Source organism: Pristiophorus japonicus, chromosome 15 (assembly GCF_044704955.1).
Source record: "Pristiophorus japonicus isolate sPriJap1 chromosome 15, sPriJap1.hap1, whole genome shotgun sequence".
NCBI lineage: Eukaryota > Metazoa > Chordata > Chondrichthyes > Pristiophoridae > Pristiophorus > Pristiophorus japonicus.
In genome coordinates, this window is record NC_091991.1 from 86,696,120 (window position 1) to 86,712,664 (window position 16,545).

General features: G+C 47.0%; 1 protein-coding gene across 5 annotated transcripts in view; it reads left to right on the forward strand.

Moving 5' to 3' along the window:
* tbxas1 (thromboxane A synthase 1 (platelet)) overlaps nucleotides 1-16,545 on the forward strand; it is a 329,644-nt gene that overhangs the window by 224,316 nt on the left and 88,783 nt on the right. For 4 of the 5 annotated variants that reach the window (XM_070900690.1, XM_070900689.1, XM_070900691.1 and 1 more), the window contains 2 exons: nucleotides 2,939-3,027; nucleotides 15,654-15,802. In XM_070900690.1, the coding sequence (XP_070756791.1) occupies nucleotides 2,939-3,027; nucleotides 15,654-15,802 (238 nt within the window). The remainder of the gene's footprint in view (nucleotides 1-2,938; nucleotides 3,028-15,653; nucleotides 15,803-16,545) is intronic. The other variant, XM_070900693.1, reaches the window with a different exon arrangement.

The following is a 16,545-nucleotide window of genomic DNA, read 5'->3' on the forward strand; positions in this document are numbered from 1 at the left end:
AGGGCTTGCACCCAAGGTTTGGTGAGGTTCACCTTGCCAAAAATGTATGAGGAAATTCCTCCATTTTAGTTTCCTTCTTATCACCTCATCTGTTATATTAACATCTCCTGTTTGCTTATGTCCTGCCGTAGTCACCATGTTCTGTAAGGGTTTTCAGGGAGTGTTGTTGTGCCTTGAGTGTCTCTCTCTGGTCTTCTGCTCGGCCTGTGAGGTACCCTGAGTGCTGCAAGAGCACTCCTGGAGAGACTGTGTCCACAGCTTATGAAGGGGGTTTTGAGACTCATGCGTCCCCACAGCTTATGCCTAGCCTGTGAGGCACCTGTGAGTGTCAAACACTTCTAACCCCTTCTTCCCTAGCCTGTGACACACAGTTGAGCGTTTACGAGGTGCTCCTAGCTTCCCTTACACTGTTCTGACATAAGACTCACGATCAGGAGATGTAATACAATAGAACTGAGACAAGGTGATGTCAAGAGGAACTTTAGGCTTCCAATTTATTTGACAAGGTGTATCTCAATAAACAGCAATACACCAACAAAACAATCCCCCTAAATCCCAATAAACGAACACAACGAAAATCTTTACACAAGTTTAGCAGTACAATGCCCAATCTCCCACCTTTCCTGGCCTAACTGAGTTGGGAGTTCCGGGGACCAGAGGTTATATTCACTACTGTGCCTTCCGCAGTCTGGTGGTTTGTTTCTTCTATCCTCGGTGTCTTCGGACACTAGTTTTCCTTCAGTGTCGAGAGACTTGCTGGTTGTTGGATCACGAGGGCAGGGAACCACACACACTACGTCAGAAACCCCTTTTTATAGCCAGATTATCCAGTCCGCCTCTTCTGCTGAAATCGATTCTTCCCATTGGTGGGCTTTGTGATTTTGAAAAATGCAGCAGTTTTAGATTATTGCGGGTTTTTTCCACTGATGTTAACCTACTCAAGGTTTGAATGGGTGTTGATTGCGTAGGCCTCCTGTAGCCATTGTGTAGGCCCTTGGGTTGTTTTGGGTTCCCTAGTTTTCAAAAGGTCTGCATAATTTCCTTCCATAGTGTAAACATGGGGAAGACAATAGTCCGATAATGGCTGTGAGTCAGTCCCACAGTTTTCGAGCAAGTGCTCTCCCATTGGCTCGAAAGCCCCATGCTTCAGGCTGACTCTGTCTCACCATTGGCCCTCCGGTGTCCTTCCCCGTCCAATCACTGCTCTGCCAAGGTCAAACTGTATCGGTTTCAATTCACAGCACAGACTGATCCCACAGCCCTTTTCCTTCTGGGTAAAATGAGGGGTTTTCGTCCTCCCCTACACATGGGAACACCACCACCTTCAAGTTCCCCTCCAATTCACAGACTTGGACATGTATCGCCATTCCTTCATCGTCGCTGACAATTTTTGCTTGAAGTGCATTGGGTGTACTGAACCAATTGAAAGTACTGTTCAGGTCTGGAGAGTGCCTTTAATTTTGAGCCATGAGCCCTCATCCATACCTGCTTTCAGCAGTTAAGTTGTCTGGGACCCCAATTCACCATTGCAGGTGGACTTGAGCCCTATTGTACTCGGGCCTCCTTGGCAGGTATAATTTTGCGGCGGTGCAGTGCTTTGCCCAGACTCCTGCAGGGAGATGTTCTGTGCTTTTCCTCCATTGTGCCATGTAGCATAAATGTTTGGGTCTCAACCTTTACAGAGATAAGAAGTATGTCCCTTGTGCAAGTACAATTTACACTGTACAATTGTGAATTTTTCACTCGTGAGTGATCAAGCAACCATATGCCAGTAAAATGTAAATAATACTTCACATCTTGCTGTTAAATTCCATCAATTTCTCAACTTAATTTCCAATTCAGATGGACATGTTAGCATGCCCCTACACTTGCCCAAATTCACTTCACATGGGACCCTTAAGGTCAGCAGAAGGTGCTTTCATCTCATCATTCTGGGCTGGACCTGAACCCAGTGGGTTTTTGCCATATTTTCTCGTCTACTGCTTTTTAAAGAAATTTAAAACATATCACATGTTGCACATGAATAAACATGGGTACTTTATGATGAAAGGAAGGTTGGGACCGTATCATCAAATTCGGAAAGGGGTAAAGGCAATGTTTGGAGTACAGCACCGAGGAGGTGGAACTTCCCCCTTGAACACTAGTTCAAGAATCCAATCCATTCTTTCTCTAGGGGATCATAACATTTTCCATAGGATATAAAGTATATTTTAAAGAAGAAAGAAAGAACTATGTTGTCTTTCGCGACCTCAGGATGTCCCAAAGCGTTTTACAGTCAATGAAGTACTTTTTGAAGTGTAGTCATTGTTGTAATGTAGTACAAGTTGTACATAGCAAGCTCCCACAAACAGCAATACGATAATGACCTGATCATCTGCTTTTTTAGTGGTGTTGGTTCCCAGGACACCGGGGAGAACTCCCTGGCTCTTTGAAATAGTGTTATGGGATCTTTTACGTCTAGTCGAGAGTAAAGATGATTTAACATCTCATCCGAGAGAAGGCACCTCCGGCAGTGCAGCATTCCCTCAGTACTGCACTCCCAGAGTGTCAGCTGGATTATGTGCTCAAGTCTCTGGAGTGGAGCACAGCAATGCCCCCCAGAATGCAGGGCTTGGAATCACACTGGAACATTTATATTACACTTTATAATGCTGGTGTGATGGAAGTTGGCTCAGTGTTTAACTCTTGATCTCTCTCTTGTGTTTGTATGTGAAATTTAAACAATTGTATTGATGAAAAGAGCAAGAAATCCAGGAAAGCATTTAGGAAAAGTAAAACTCCAGAGTGGTTTAAGCCTCAGCTTGTGATCTCTTTTTTTTTCAGGGTTGAGGGACCACTTACTGCCTCTTGCATGCTCGATTACTGTTCCAGCCCTGCAGACATACTTTATACAGCAATGGATATTCTCCCATAATTGTACAAGCTATTTTCCTTTCAGATGAGTCCATTAATTAATCAGGCTGCGGACATGTTAATGGAAAATCTGAAGACTCATGCAGACTCCGGCAAGGGTTTTGATATCCATCGGTAAGCAGCAGGCACCAAACAACGCTCTTTGGCTATCACTGTCAAGGTTGGGATCAAAAATAGGCAGAGTCTGACTGAAAGCAGGCTTGTTCTGTCACGGGCAAGAAGCCAACTTCTCCAAAAACCTGCATTGCCCCATGTTATTTTTAACAAACAAAAGTAAGGAGAGAAAAAATGTCTGTAAGCATCCAGGATTGAAGGGAAAGTCTAGGGAGGGGCAAATCTTCTGCAACTTGGCTTGATTATCTTTTTGAGACAGGAAGAAATGTTTCATAATATATCAAATAAATGATACAATTATGCAGTAAATTTCTTCTTCGGATACACCTCCCAATCCCACAACCTCTACCACCTAGAAGGACAAGGGCAGCCAGCGCATAGCAAAACCATCACCTCCAAGTTCCCTTCCTAAGTCATACACCATCCTGACTTGGACAAACTCCCTCCCTAACAGCACTGTGGAAGTTCCTTCACCACACTGACTGCAGCGGTTCAAGAAGGTGGCTCACCACCACCTTCTCAAGGGCAATTAGGGATGGGCAATAAATGCTGGCCTTTCCAGTGACGCCCACATCCTAAGAATGAATAAAGAAAAGGGGCAGAATCTACGATTGTGCACGCACATTAATGACCAGATCATCAGCAGCTTTAAGCTCAAGATTTCCCAAAATGTATGCTGCCCAATGAGAGCATCAGGTCACCCAGGGACCTTGGTTCTGTGGGAGGAGGAAAGAAGCAATAAGATTTAATGGGCCTATGTCCCTGTAAAGATAAACTAAGTTGTAATATCATGTTTAGATAATCATAAACTGTACAACAAAGCAAAGACTCAAACTTAAAATAGAAGTGAACTAATTTATAAGCCAGCTGGTGAGAATATGGTACAGATCGTTGAGGGAACCAGGAAGGTGAATAGGGTCAGTAAATTCCAGAGGAAGCTGGACAGATATTTGGCAGAGAAAGCAATCGAGGGACAAGAGGAGGACTGAATGGTATTTGTTGACTATTCAGATGGGCCGCGATGGTTGTTTCATGCTTAGGTAAATGACTTTATCTCGCTTCATGCTTTTCTCTTAACTTAAGAAAAATCACAGAATGGTTACAGCACAGTAGGAGGCCATTCGGCCCGTCGAGCCCGTGTCGGCTCTCTACAAGAGCACTTTGGCGTCCTACTCTTCCGACCTTTCCCCGTAGCCCTGCAAATTCTTATCCTTGAGGTACTTATCCAATTCCCTTTTGAAACCCATGATTGAGTCTGCCTCACCACACTTTCAGACAGTGCATTCCAGGTCCTAACCACTTGCTGCGTAAAAATGTTTTCCCTCATGTCGCCTATGGTTCTTTTGCCTTAAATCTGTGTCTTCTGGTTCTCGACCCTTCTGACAAAGGGAACAGTTTCTATCTACTCTGTCTAGACCCCTCATGATTTCAAACACCTCTATCAAATCTCCTCTCAACCTCCTCTGATTGAGGGAGAACAACCCCAGCTTCTCTAGCGTATCCACGTAACTAAAGTTCCTCATTCCTGGAATCATTCTTGTAAATCTTTTCTGCACCCTCTCTAAGACTTTTTCATGCTTCCTAAAGTGCGGTGCCCAGAATTGGACACAATACTCCAGTTAAGGCCGAACCAGTGTTTTATACAGGGTCATCATAACTTCCTTGCTTTTGTACTCTATGTCTCTATTTATGAAGTATCCCATATGCTTTTTTAACCGCTTTTTCAACTTGCCCTGCCATCTTCATCGATTTGTGCATGTATACCCCCAGGTCTCTCTGTTCATGCACCCTTTAGTTTATATTGCCTCTCATTGTTCTTCCCACCAAAATGTATAAATCAAAATGCACTTTTCTGCTTTAAATGTCATCTGCCACGTGTCCGCCCATTCCACCAGCCTGTCTATGTCATCTTGAAGACTATCACTATCCTCCTCACTGTTCACTATACTTCCAAGTTTTGGGTCATTTGAAAATGTTGAAATTGTGCCTTGTCATTAATGTATATGAAGAAAACATAGAAAATAGGTGCAGGAGTAGGCCATTCGGCCCTTCTAGCCTGCATCGCCATTCAATGAGTTCATGGCTGAACATTCAACTTCAGTACCCCATTCCTGCTTTCTCGCCATACCCCTTGATCCCCCTAGCAGTAAGGACCTCATCTAGCTCCTTTTTGAATATATTTAGTGAATTGGCCTCAACAACTTTCTGTGGTAGAGAATTCCACAGGTTCACCACTCTCTGGGTGAAGAAGTTCCTCCGCATCTCGGTCCTAAATGGCTTACCCCTTATCCTTAGACTGTGACCCCTGGTTCTGGACTTCCCCAACATTGGGAACATTCTTCCTGCATCTAACCTGTCTAACCCCGTCAGAATTTTATATGTTTCTATGAGGTCCCCTCTCATTCTTCTGAACTCCAGTGAATACAAGCCCAGTTGATCCAGTCTTTCTTGATAGGTCAGTCCCGCCATCCCGGGAATCAGTCTGGTGAACCTTCGCTGCACTCCCTCAATAGCAAGAATGTCCTTCCTCAGGTTAGGAGACCAAAACTGTACACAATACTCCAGGTGTGGCCTCACCAATGCCCTGTACAACTGTAGCAACACCTCCCTGCCCCTGTACTCAAATCCCCTTGCTATGAAGGCCAACATGCCATTTGCTTTCTTAACCGCCTGCTGCACCTGCATGCCAACCTTCAATGACTGATGTACCATGACACCCAGGTCTCTTTGCACCTCCCCTTTTCCTAATCTGTCACCATTCAGATAATAGTCTGTCTCTCTGTTTTTACCACCAAAGTGGATAACCTCACATTTATCCACATTATACTTCATCTGCCATGTATTTGCCCACTCACCTAACCTATCCAAGTCGCTCTGCAGCCTCACAGCATCCTCCTCGCAGCTCACACTGCCACCCAACTTAGTGTCATCCGCAAATTTGGAGATACTACATTTAATCCCCTCATCTAAATCATTAATGTACAGTGTAAACAGCTGGGGCCCCAGCACAGAACCTTGCGGTACCCCACTAGTCACTGCCTGCCATTCTGAAAAGTACCCATTTACTCCTACTCTTTGCTTCCTGTCTGACAACCAGTTCTCAATCCATGTCAGTACACTACCCCCAATCCCATGTGCTCTAACTTTGCACATCAATCTCTTGTGTGGGACCTTGTCGAACGCCTTCTGAAAGTCCAAATATACCACATCAACTGGTTCTCCCTTATCCACTCTACTGGAAACATCCTCAAAAAATTCCAGAAGATTTGTCAAGCATGATTTCCCTTTCACAAATCCATGCTGACTTGGACCTATCATGTCACCTCTTTCCAAATGCACTGCTATGACATCCTTAATAATTGATTCCATCATTTTACCCACTACCGATGTCAGGCTGACCGGTCTATAATTCCCTGTTTTCTCTCTCCCTCCTTTTTTAAAAAGTGGGGTTACATTGGCTACCCTCCACTCCATAGGAACTGATCCAGAGTCAATGGAATGTTGGAAAATGACTGTCAACGCATCCACTATTTCCAAGGCCACCTCCTTAAGTACTCTGGGATGCAGTCCATCAGGCCCTGGGGATTTATCGGCCTTCAATCCCATCAATTTCCCCAACACAATTTCCCGGCTAATAAGGATTTCCCTCAGTTCCTCCTCCTTACTAGACCCCCCGACCCCTTTTATAACCGGAAGGTTGTTCGTGTCCTCCTTCGTGAATACCGAACCAAAGCAGAGGTCCTAGTACCGACCCCTGGGGAACACCACTGTATACCTTCCTTCGTTCACCACTACTCTCTGTTTCCTGTCACTGAGCCAATTACATATCCATGCTACCCCTGTCCCTTTTATTCCACGGGCTTCAACTTTGCTGGCAAGCCTATTATGCGGCACTTTATCAAATGCCTTTTAGAAATCCAAATACACCACATCAGCCGCATTGCCCTCATCAACCCTCTCTGTTATCTCATCAAAAAACTCAATCAAGTTAGTCAAACACGATTTTCCTTTAACAAATCTGTGCTGGCTTTCCGTAATTAATCCACAAATGTCCAAGTGACTGTTAACTTTGTCCCTGATTATCGTTTCTAAAAGCTTCCCCACTACTGAGGTTAAACTGACTGGCCTGCAGTTGCTGGGTTTATCCTTACATTCTTTTTTCAACAAGTGTGTAACATTTGCAATTCTCCAGTCCTCTGGCACCACTCCTATCGAAGGAGGATTGGAAGATTATGGCCAGTACCTCCGCAATTTGTCCCCTCTATGATCTCCGGCCCCCTCCAATCCCCATCCTTTCTACCTCCCACCGCCCCACTGATTTCCGATCCCGCCTCTATAATACTCGCCCAACAACCAGCCAGTCTCTCAATCTGGCTGGCTATGGGTGGGAAACAGAATCAAAATGTTAATCGGGCCCTACTGTTAAACTGTTGAAGATCTCCTTAACCAAGACTCTGCCTTCGACACGAGTGTCCTCGACTCCATCCCGCAGCATGCTACCCGCCACCATCTCAGCAAAACCCCAGCCTTGCACGAGCTAGAAAAGGCCATCCGTCAGCTCAAGAACAAGGCATCAAGAGCAGATGGAATCCCCGCTGAGGTACTAAACTATTGGCACGAATGCATGACCTCATCTTTCTTACCTGGAAGGAGGAGAAGATGCCAGGAGAGCTCAGAGATGGCGTAATCGTGACCATCTTCAAAAAAGGGGACAAGTCCGTTGCGGCAACTGCAGAGGAATCTTCCTGCTTTTGGCCACTAGGAAAGTCATCGCAAGAATCCTCCTCAACCATCTTCTCCCTGTGGCTGAAGAGCTCTTCCCAGAGTCACAATGCGGATTCCCGTCCACTAAGGGGTACAACGGACATGATCTTCACCGCGCGACAACTGCAAGAAAAATGCAGGGAACAGCACCAAACCTTGTACATGGCCGCCTTTGACCTCACAAAGGCCTTTGACACTGTCAACCGTGAGGGACTATGAAGCGTCCTCCTCTGTTTCGGCTGTCCCCAAAAGTTTGTCACCATCCTCCGCCTGCTCCACAGCGACATGCAAGCCGTGATCCTGACCAACGGATCCACCACAGACCCAATCCACGTCCGAACTGGGGTTAAGCAGGGCAGCGTCATTGCACCAATGGGACCCTGTTCAACCTACGTTGCCTCCAGGCTAGATCCTAGGTTGTCCCATCCTCTGTCATCGAACTATAGTATGCGGATGACGCTTGCATCTGCGCACACTGAGGCCGAACTCCAAGCCATCGTCAACACCGTCACCGAGGCGTACGAGAGCACGGGCCTTACGCTAAACATCCGTAAAACAAAGATCCTCCCTCAGTTGAACTAGCCACACAGCACTGCTCTCGGTCATCAAAATCCATGGCTCGGCCTTGGTCAACGTGAACCATTTTCCATACCTCGGGAGTCTATATCAGCAAGGGCAGACATCGATGACGAGGTCCAACACCGCCTCCAGTGTGTCTGCAGCCTTCGGTCACCTGAGGAAGAGAATGTTTGAAGACCAGGGCCTCAAATCTGGCACCAAGCTTATGGTCTACTATATACTGCAGACAACTCAAAGCGCTGGAGAAGTACCACCAGCTCTGCCTTCACAAGATCCTGCAAATCCACTGGTATAGACGCACCAACGTCAGTGTTCTCGCTTGGGCCAACATCCTCAGCATCGAAGCACTGGCCGCACTCGACCAGCTCCGCTGGGCAGGCCACATTGTCTGCGTACCCGACACGGGACTCCCTATGCAAGCGTTCTACTCAGAACTCCTACACGGCAAACGAGCCCCAGGTGGATAGAGGAAACTCTTCAAGGACACCCTCAAAGCCTCCTTGATAAAATGTAACATCCCCACCGACACCTGGGAGTCCCTGGCCCAAGACCGCCCAAAGTGGAGGAAGAGCATCCGGGAGGGTGCTGAGCACCTTGAGTCTCGTCGCCGAGAGCATGCAGAAATCAAGCGCAGGCAGCGGAAGGAGCGTGCAGCAAACCAGACTCCCCACCCACCCTTTCCTTCAACCACTGTCTGTCCCACCTGTGACAGAGACTGTAGGTCCCATATTGGACTGTAAAGCCACCTGAGAACTCACTTTTAGAATGGAAACAAGTCTTCCTCGATTTCGAGGGACTGCTTACGATGATGACTGTTAAATTCAGCAAGGCCTGAGGGAAATCTATTCTCCCAGGGTTCCCATGTGCATCCCAGCACCGGGCTCCCTACCCGCCTTCTAGTTTAAATTCTGGCTCAAAAGTCTGAAAATGTCTCTAAAGAACGATGTGGATCCCTTTGCTGGTCGTATTGGTGTACAGCAGTCAGTTTCTCATAACCGAGAGCATGCAGAAATCAAGCCCAGGCAGTGGAAAGAGCATGTAGCAAATCAGTCCCACCCACCCTTTCCCTCAACAACTATCTGTCCCACCTGTGACAGGGACTGTGATTCTCGTATTGGACTGTTCAGCCACCTAAGGACTCATTTTTAAGAGTGGAAGCAAGTCTTTCTCGATTTCAAGGGACTGCCTATGATGATGATGATGATCTTGTAAACTAAAAAAAATATATATTCTAAAGCTTTTAAAACATGTCTCCTTGCACCTAAAACAACTTTTTAGAGCCTACTCGAAGGCCTGCAAACAAGGGCAATTAGTGGAAATTTGTACAGGTGAATAATTCGATCTGGGGCCGTGGACAGTTTGATTTTCAAACTAGCACGAAAGATTTCAGGTGAATGGCGTCAAAAAACCCTTGGAATGGAAGCAAGTGGAAACTACAGGTCTATGGGCCCAAGTTTCGAGCCGCGCCTAGAACGGCGCAGCCCCGACCTGGATGCCCGTTTTTCGCGCCACAAAGTGCGCCTAAAAAAAACCTCCGTATTCTCTACCTCCCTGCAGGTCCTCTGGCCCTCGGCGCAGCGCAGCAGGAGCTGTAGGGGGCAGAGCCAGGTCCCTGCGCTGAAAACAGTGCCGGGACCTCTGCACATGCGCGCTACAGTGGGCGCGTATGTGCCGTAGCTCCAGGCGCCCAAAACTGTGTGGGAGGGGCCCGAAGCACGCAGGCCCTGGCTGAATGGCCTCACTGGGGCTGCGTGAATAAGGCTTCTCCCACGGCCAGCTCCTGCTTCCTCCCGACGTGACTCGACTCCCGTTTCCTGCCTCCAGACCAGACCCGACACCGACCTGACTCCCGCTCTTCCCCCCCCCTCCCCCCGGACTGGACCCAACCCGACTCCCGCTCCCGCTCCCGCTCCCCCCCGCCCCCCCCCCCCGACTGGACCCGACCCGACTCCCGGTCCCCCCCCCCCCCGACTGGACCCGGTCCCCCCCGTCCCCGCCCCCGGACTGGATCCGACCTGACCTCCCTCTCCCTCCCCCCGACCCGAACCGAACCGACCTCCCTCCCTCCCACCACCCCCCCGACCCGACCCAACGCCACCTACCTGTAAATCTGGTGCTGGGGACGGGCCCTGCCCGAAGTCTCGGGCCCGGCCCGTTCAGCCTCCCTTCCCCTTCTCCTTCCCCCCATCTCATTCCCCCCCCCATCTCCTTCCACCCCCCCATCTCCTTCCACCCCCCCATCTCCTTCCTCCCCCATCTCCTTCCCCTCCCCCCATCTCCTTACCCCCCATCTCCTTCCCCTCCCCCCATCTCCTTACCCCCCATCTCCTTACCCCCATCTCCTTCCCCCCCATCTCCTTCCCCCCGTCTCCTTTCCCCCCATCTCCTTTCCCCCCATCTCCTTTCTCCCCTTTATCCCCTTCTCCCCTTTATCCCCTTCTCCCCCCTCCCCCATTCTCCCCCCTCCCCCTTCTCCCCATCCCTCCCCCTTCTCCCCCTTCCCTCCCTCTGCTCCCCCCCTCTCTCCCTCTACCCCCCTCCTCCCCCTCCCCTCGCTGTCAGAAACACAGACACTGACAGACAGAGAATGAGAGACACACACAGACAGACAGAGAGATAGAGACAACTGACAGAGACACACTGGTGGGGGGGGGGGGGGTGGGGGCATCCCAGCACGCTGTTGGAGGGCTCCCGGTGCTGCAGTCGGTAAGTAGAAAATGTTTTATTTATTGATTTAAAAAAAAAATGTTTTCTTATTAATTTTTTTTGATTGATTTATTGGTTGATTTATTGATGTATTTATCATTTATTATTGATGATGGCTTTTTATTTGTAAAACTGAAGTGTTTAATGTTTGTAAACTTCCCTTTAAACCCCCCCCCACCACCATTACCTACGCCTGATTTGTAACATACGCCTGATTTTCTAAAGTGTAGACAAGGTTTTTTCGAGCGTACAAAAATCTTCACTTACACCATTCTAAGTTAGTTTGGAGTAAGTTTTCACTCACGAAACTTTGAAAACAGGCGTAAGTGCCTGGACACGCCCCCTTTTGAAAAAAAAATTCTGTTCCAAAGTGCAACTGTTCTAACTGACTAGAACTGGAGCAAACTAAATGACGAGAATTCCGATTTCTAAGATACTCCGTTCCACACCAGTTGCTCCTAAAAATCAGGAGCAAATCATGTGGAAACTTGGGGCCTATGTAACTGTGTTCTCTGCATCTATATTGAATTGGACAGTCTTAGCCTGCAGAGACTCATCTTCAGGCATTGAGGGTTGTCTGGTGTTCAAATAAAAAAACTGGAGCCCATCCAGGAATTTGTGGTGCCTGAACTGACCTCAGACCACCTTGGATCCTTCTCCGCCCTGCAAAGCCACAACAGGGCAAACAAAACAAGTTTGTGTTTTCAGATGTAAATGTAAATAGCTTCCTGTTTTCTGCCTGCCAATTTTCCCATCCGGAATCTCCCTCGCTAGATGGATGCTGAGCAAATAATTCCGGGCATTCCTCTTGGTTTCTCCAGTTGGACACTGGTTTTGATAGAGGGCTTTTGCAGCCATTATAAAGAAAGAAAACTTGCATTTATATAGCACCTTTCACAACCTCAGGTCATCTCAAAACTCTTTGCAGCCAACGAAGTACTTTTGAAGTGTAGTCACTGTTGTAATGTAGGGAAACATGGCAGCCAATTTGCGCACAGCAAGCTCCCACAAACAGCTGACCAAAGCTTATTCAAGGAGGTAGTTTTAAGCAATATCTTAAAAGAGGAGAGATAGGCAGAGGTTTAGGGAGGGAGGAAGTGAAAGATTCACAAGGCCAGAATTGGAGCAGCAGTTGTAAGACTGGTGGAGGTTACAGAGTCAGGGAGGAGCAAGGCCATGGAGGGATTTGAACACAAGGATGAGAATTTTTTAAATCGAGGATTTGCTGGACTTGGTGCGAGTCAGGGTACGGGCAACCAAGTTTTGTTTGAGCTGTGAGAACAAAGGGTGGAAGATGGGAGGCCAGCCAGGAGAGCATTGGAATAGTCGAGCCTGCAGGTAACAAAAGCATGGATGAGGGTTTCAGCATCAGATGAGCTGGGACCGAGGCGGAGATAGGCGATGTTACATTGGAAGTAGGCATTCTTGGTGATAGACAGGATATGGGGTTGGAAGCTCCGCTGACAGAACGCCGTGGTAACGAACTGTCTGGTTCAGCCTCAAACAGAGGCCAGGGAAGGGAATGGAATCAGTGGTGAGAGAACGGAGTTTGTGGTGGGGACGAAGACAATGGAGAAAATTTCTGCTTATCCAGTATTGAATTTCGGACAAGCAGTTTGACAAATCATATGCCGTTGAGGGTCGAGAGAGGTGTTGGTGTGTCAGAGCTGGGTGTCATCAGAGTACAGATGGAACCTGACGTTGTGTTTTCAGGTGATGTCACCAAAGAGCAGTGTGTAGATGAGAAATAGGAGGGGCCAAGGACTGATCCTTGAGAGACTCCAGAGGTAACAGTGCAGGAGTGGAAAGAGGTGCCATTGTAGGAGATTCTCTGGTTATGACTGGATAGATAAGAATGAAACCAAGCGAGGACCATCCTACCCAGCTGAACTATGGGAGAGGCGTTGGAGAAGGATGATGTGGTCAAACGGGTCAATGGCTGAAGACAGATCGAGAAAGATGAGCGTTAGTGCACCACAGTCATATGATGTCCTTTGTGACTTTAATAAGGGCTGTTTCCGTGCTGTACAGGAGCAGAGTATTTGGATTTCCAGAAGGCATTTGATAAAGTGCCACATAAGAAGTTACTGCACAAGATAAAAGCTCACGGGGTTGGGGGTAATCTATTAGTATGGATAGAGGATTGGCTACCTAACAGAAAACAGAGTCGGGATAAATGAGTCATTTTTCAGTTGGCAAACAGTGACTAGTGGGATGCTGCAGGGATCGGTGCTGGGGCCTCAACTATTTACAATCTATATTAATGACTTGGATGAAGGGACCGAATGTAATGTAGCCAAGTTTGTTGATGATACAAAGATGGATGGGAAAGCAAATTGTGAGGAGGACACAAAAAAATCTGCAAAAGGATATATAGACAGGCTAAGTGAGTGGGCAAAACATTGGCAGATTGAGTATAATGTGGCAAAATGTGAGGTTATCCACTTTGGCAGAAATAATAGAAAAGCAAATTATAATTTAAATGGAGAAAAATTGCAAAGTACAGAGAGACCTGAGGGTCCTTGTGCATGAAACACAAACAGTTAGTATGCAGGTAAAGCAAGTAATCAGGAAGGCAAATGGAATGTTGGCCTTTATTGCAAGGGGGATAGAGTATAAAAACAGAGAAGTCCTGCTACAGTTGTACAGGGTATTGGTGAAGCCACACCTGGAGTACTGCATACAGTTTTGGTCTCCGTATTTAAGGAAGGATATACTTGCATTGGAGGCTGTTCAGAGAAGGTTCACTAGGTTGATTCCGGAGATGAGGGGGATGACTTATGGGCATAGGTTGAGTAGGTTGGGCCTATACACATTGGAGTTCAGAAGAATGAGAGGTGATCTTATTGAAATGAGGGGGCTCGACAGGGTGGATGCAGAGAGGATATTTCCACTCATAGAGGAAACTACAATAAGGGACGTAGTCTTAGAAAAAGGGCTGCCCATTTAAAACTGAGATGAGGAGAAATTTCTTGTCTGAGGGTTGTAAATCTGTGGAATTCTCTGCCCCAGAGAGCTGTGGAGGCTGGGTCATTGAATATATTTAAGGTGGAGATAGACAGATGTTTGAGCGATAAGGGAGTCAAGGGTTATGGGGAGCGGGCAGGAAAGTGGAACTGAGTCCATGATCAGATCAGCCATGATCTTATTGAATGGCGGAGCAGGTTCAAGGGGCCAAATGGCCTACTCCTGCTCCTATTTCTTATGTTCTTATGAAACTAATTGGAGAGGTTCACACATGGATTTGCATCTGCTTCAATGACCTCCCCTGATAACTTATTTGACAACTCTGTGGGGCAACACCCTGTGGGGCAACAGAGATCTACCTGAACTACCTTTCAATTTGTTTGGGACTTGAACCCTTCACTATTGTGATCAATTTGTTTCATAAACTTCAATTAGTTTAGCTCAAACTTTACTCTATTCTAAACAAGCCAAGCTTTCCTCACAACTTGAATTCCTGATTCCCAACATTATCTTCATGATTTACCTCTTCACATTCTTGCCAATAATAACATAAATCCTCTGCGTCACTACGAGAGCTGTACATAGTACTCCAGAAGAGTTATATTCGTCATTAGCGCTGTATATTTTATACAGGATATTTTGGTTAGGTTTTGTGGACTTTGCGTGGTCGGGGGAGGGGGAGTAACTTCATCAGTTATGTGCAGACTTGATTAAAGAAGTTTTTGTTTATCTTGAGATGCTTGTAACTATGTGAACAACTGTGATGCAACGATTGTGGACTCTTGTGTCCTACCCACTGTGGAGTCATCCATTGGAAAGAAGGTCGAAGGTTCAACAGCTGCTCCACGGACTTGAGCACAAAATCTAGGCTGACACGCCAATGCAGTGCTTAGGGAGTGCTGCACTGTCGGAGGTGCTGTATTTTGGGTGAGACGTTAAACCAAGGCCCCGTCTGCCCCCTCTAGTAGACGCAAAAGATCCCATGGCACTATTTTGAAGAAAAGCAAGGCAGTTCTCCCCAGTGATCTGGCCAATATTTTCCCTCAATCAACATCACTAAAACAGATTACCTGGTCATTATCTCATTGCTGTTTGTGGGAGCTTGCTGTGCGCAAATTGGCTGCTGCGTTTCCCACATTGCAACAGTGACTACACTCCAAAAATACTTCATTGGCTGTAAAGCGCTTTGGGACATGCTGAGGTCATGAAAGGCGCTATAGAAATGCAAGTCTTTCCATTTAATACCAGGTTGTGCGTGGTTGGCTTGCATCTCATTTCCTGCTTTTCTGACGTCTACTAGCAATAACGTTGTTACTTTTGGCCATACTTTCTGGATTCTTTCTTTGCTTTAGTTCTGACTCTTCCTTCTCCCTTGTCGTGCCTCCCCTCCCCCACCTCCCAATGTCAATGCGTCTCTAGTAGATAGAAGGCACAGTTTGCAGGTGTGAGCACTGTTAACTTTGTGTGCCCAGTGATGAGGTCAGCCATTTTGATAGTGAGCTGGTGTTGCGGCAGTTTTTTGGAAGGTTGGTTTCGTGGGGCGCACCCAATTTGAGGGCTTCATACAGGATGAGAAGAGTCTGTAACCATATGGTTCTACCGCCCAACAGGTACTATGGCTGCTTCTCCATGGACGTTGTTGCCAGTGTCGCATTTGGTACACAGGTGGACTCCCAGAAGAATCCAGAAGACCCATTTGTCAAACATGCAAAGATGATCTTTAATGTAAACTTCTTCAAGCCATTTATTTTTCTCAGCAGTAAGTCTCACCATTTTTATTCTCCTCATGTTCGATTCTTTCAACCATATTTATTTGGTACGTTATCATAGTGGTCATGTTACTGGGCTAGTAATCTAGAGAACATGAGTTCATATTTCACCATAGCAGTTTGAGAACTGAATTCAGTTCAAAAATCTGGAAATAAAATTACAGTATCTATAAAAGTGACCATGAAGCTGCCAGATTGTCATAAAACCCAACTACAGGTTGAACCTCCCTTATCCAGAACTCCCTTATCCAGAACCACCCCTCGTCCAGAACCATTCCCAGCCACCGGGTGGCGCATGTGCAGAAATCCGACATGAACAAATTGAAGTCCTTACTCGCTGCCGTCTCCCACAATCTTTGGCCTGACTCCACGATCCACCGCTGCCCCCCCACCCCCCCATGATCTCTCTGCCACACTCCCAGCCTCAAGCCAGCCAGTCCCGATATCTTCTTGCTCAGTACCTGTACCATCCAATTTAACATGACCACCCCTCGTCCAGAAAAGTCCCTTATCCAGAACAGGCCAGATCCCAAGGGTTCCGGATGTTCAACCTGTAGTTCACTAATTGGGAAGAAAACCTGTAGTACTTACCCAGTCCGGCTTATATGTGACTCCAGGCCCGATAAATTCTGTACGAGAGCAAAATCCAGCCGATACCTTTTCGATATTTAGAAGGCCTCCAAAGCCTCTGATACGCATGCAGGGATAACCAAATGAAACTTTTCAAGAACTG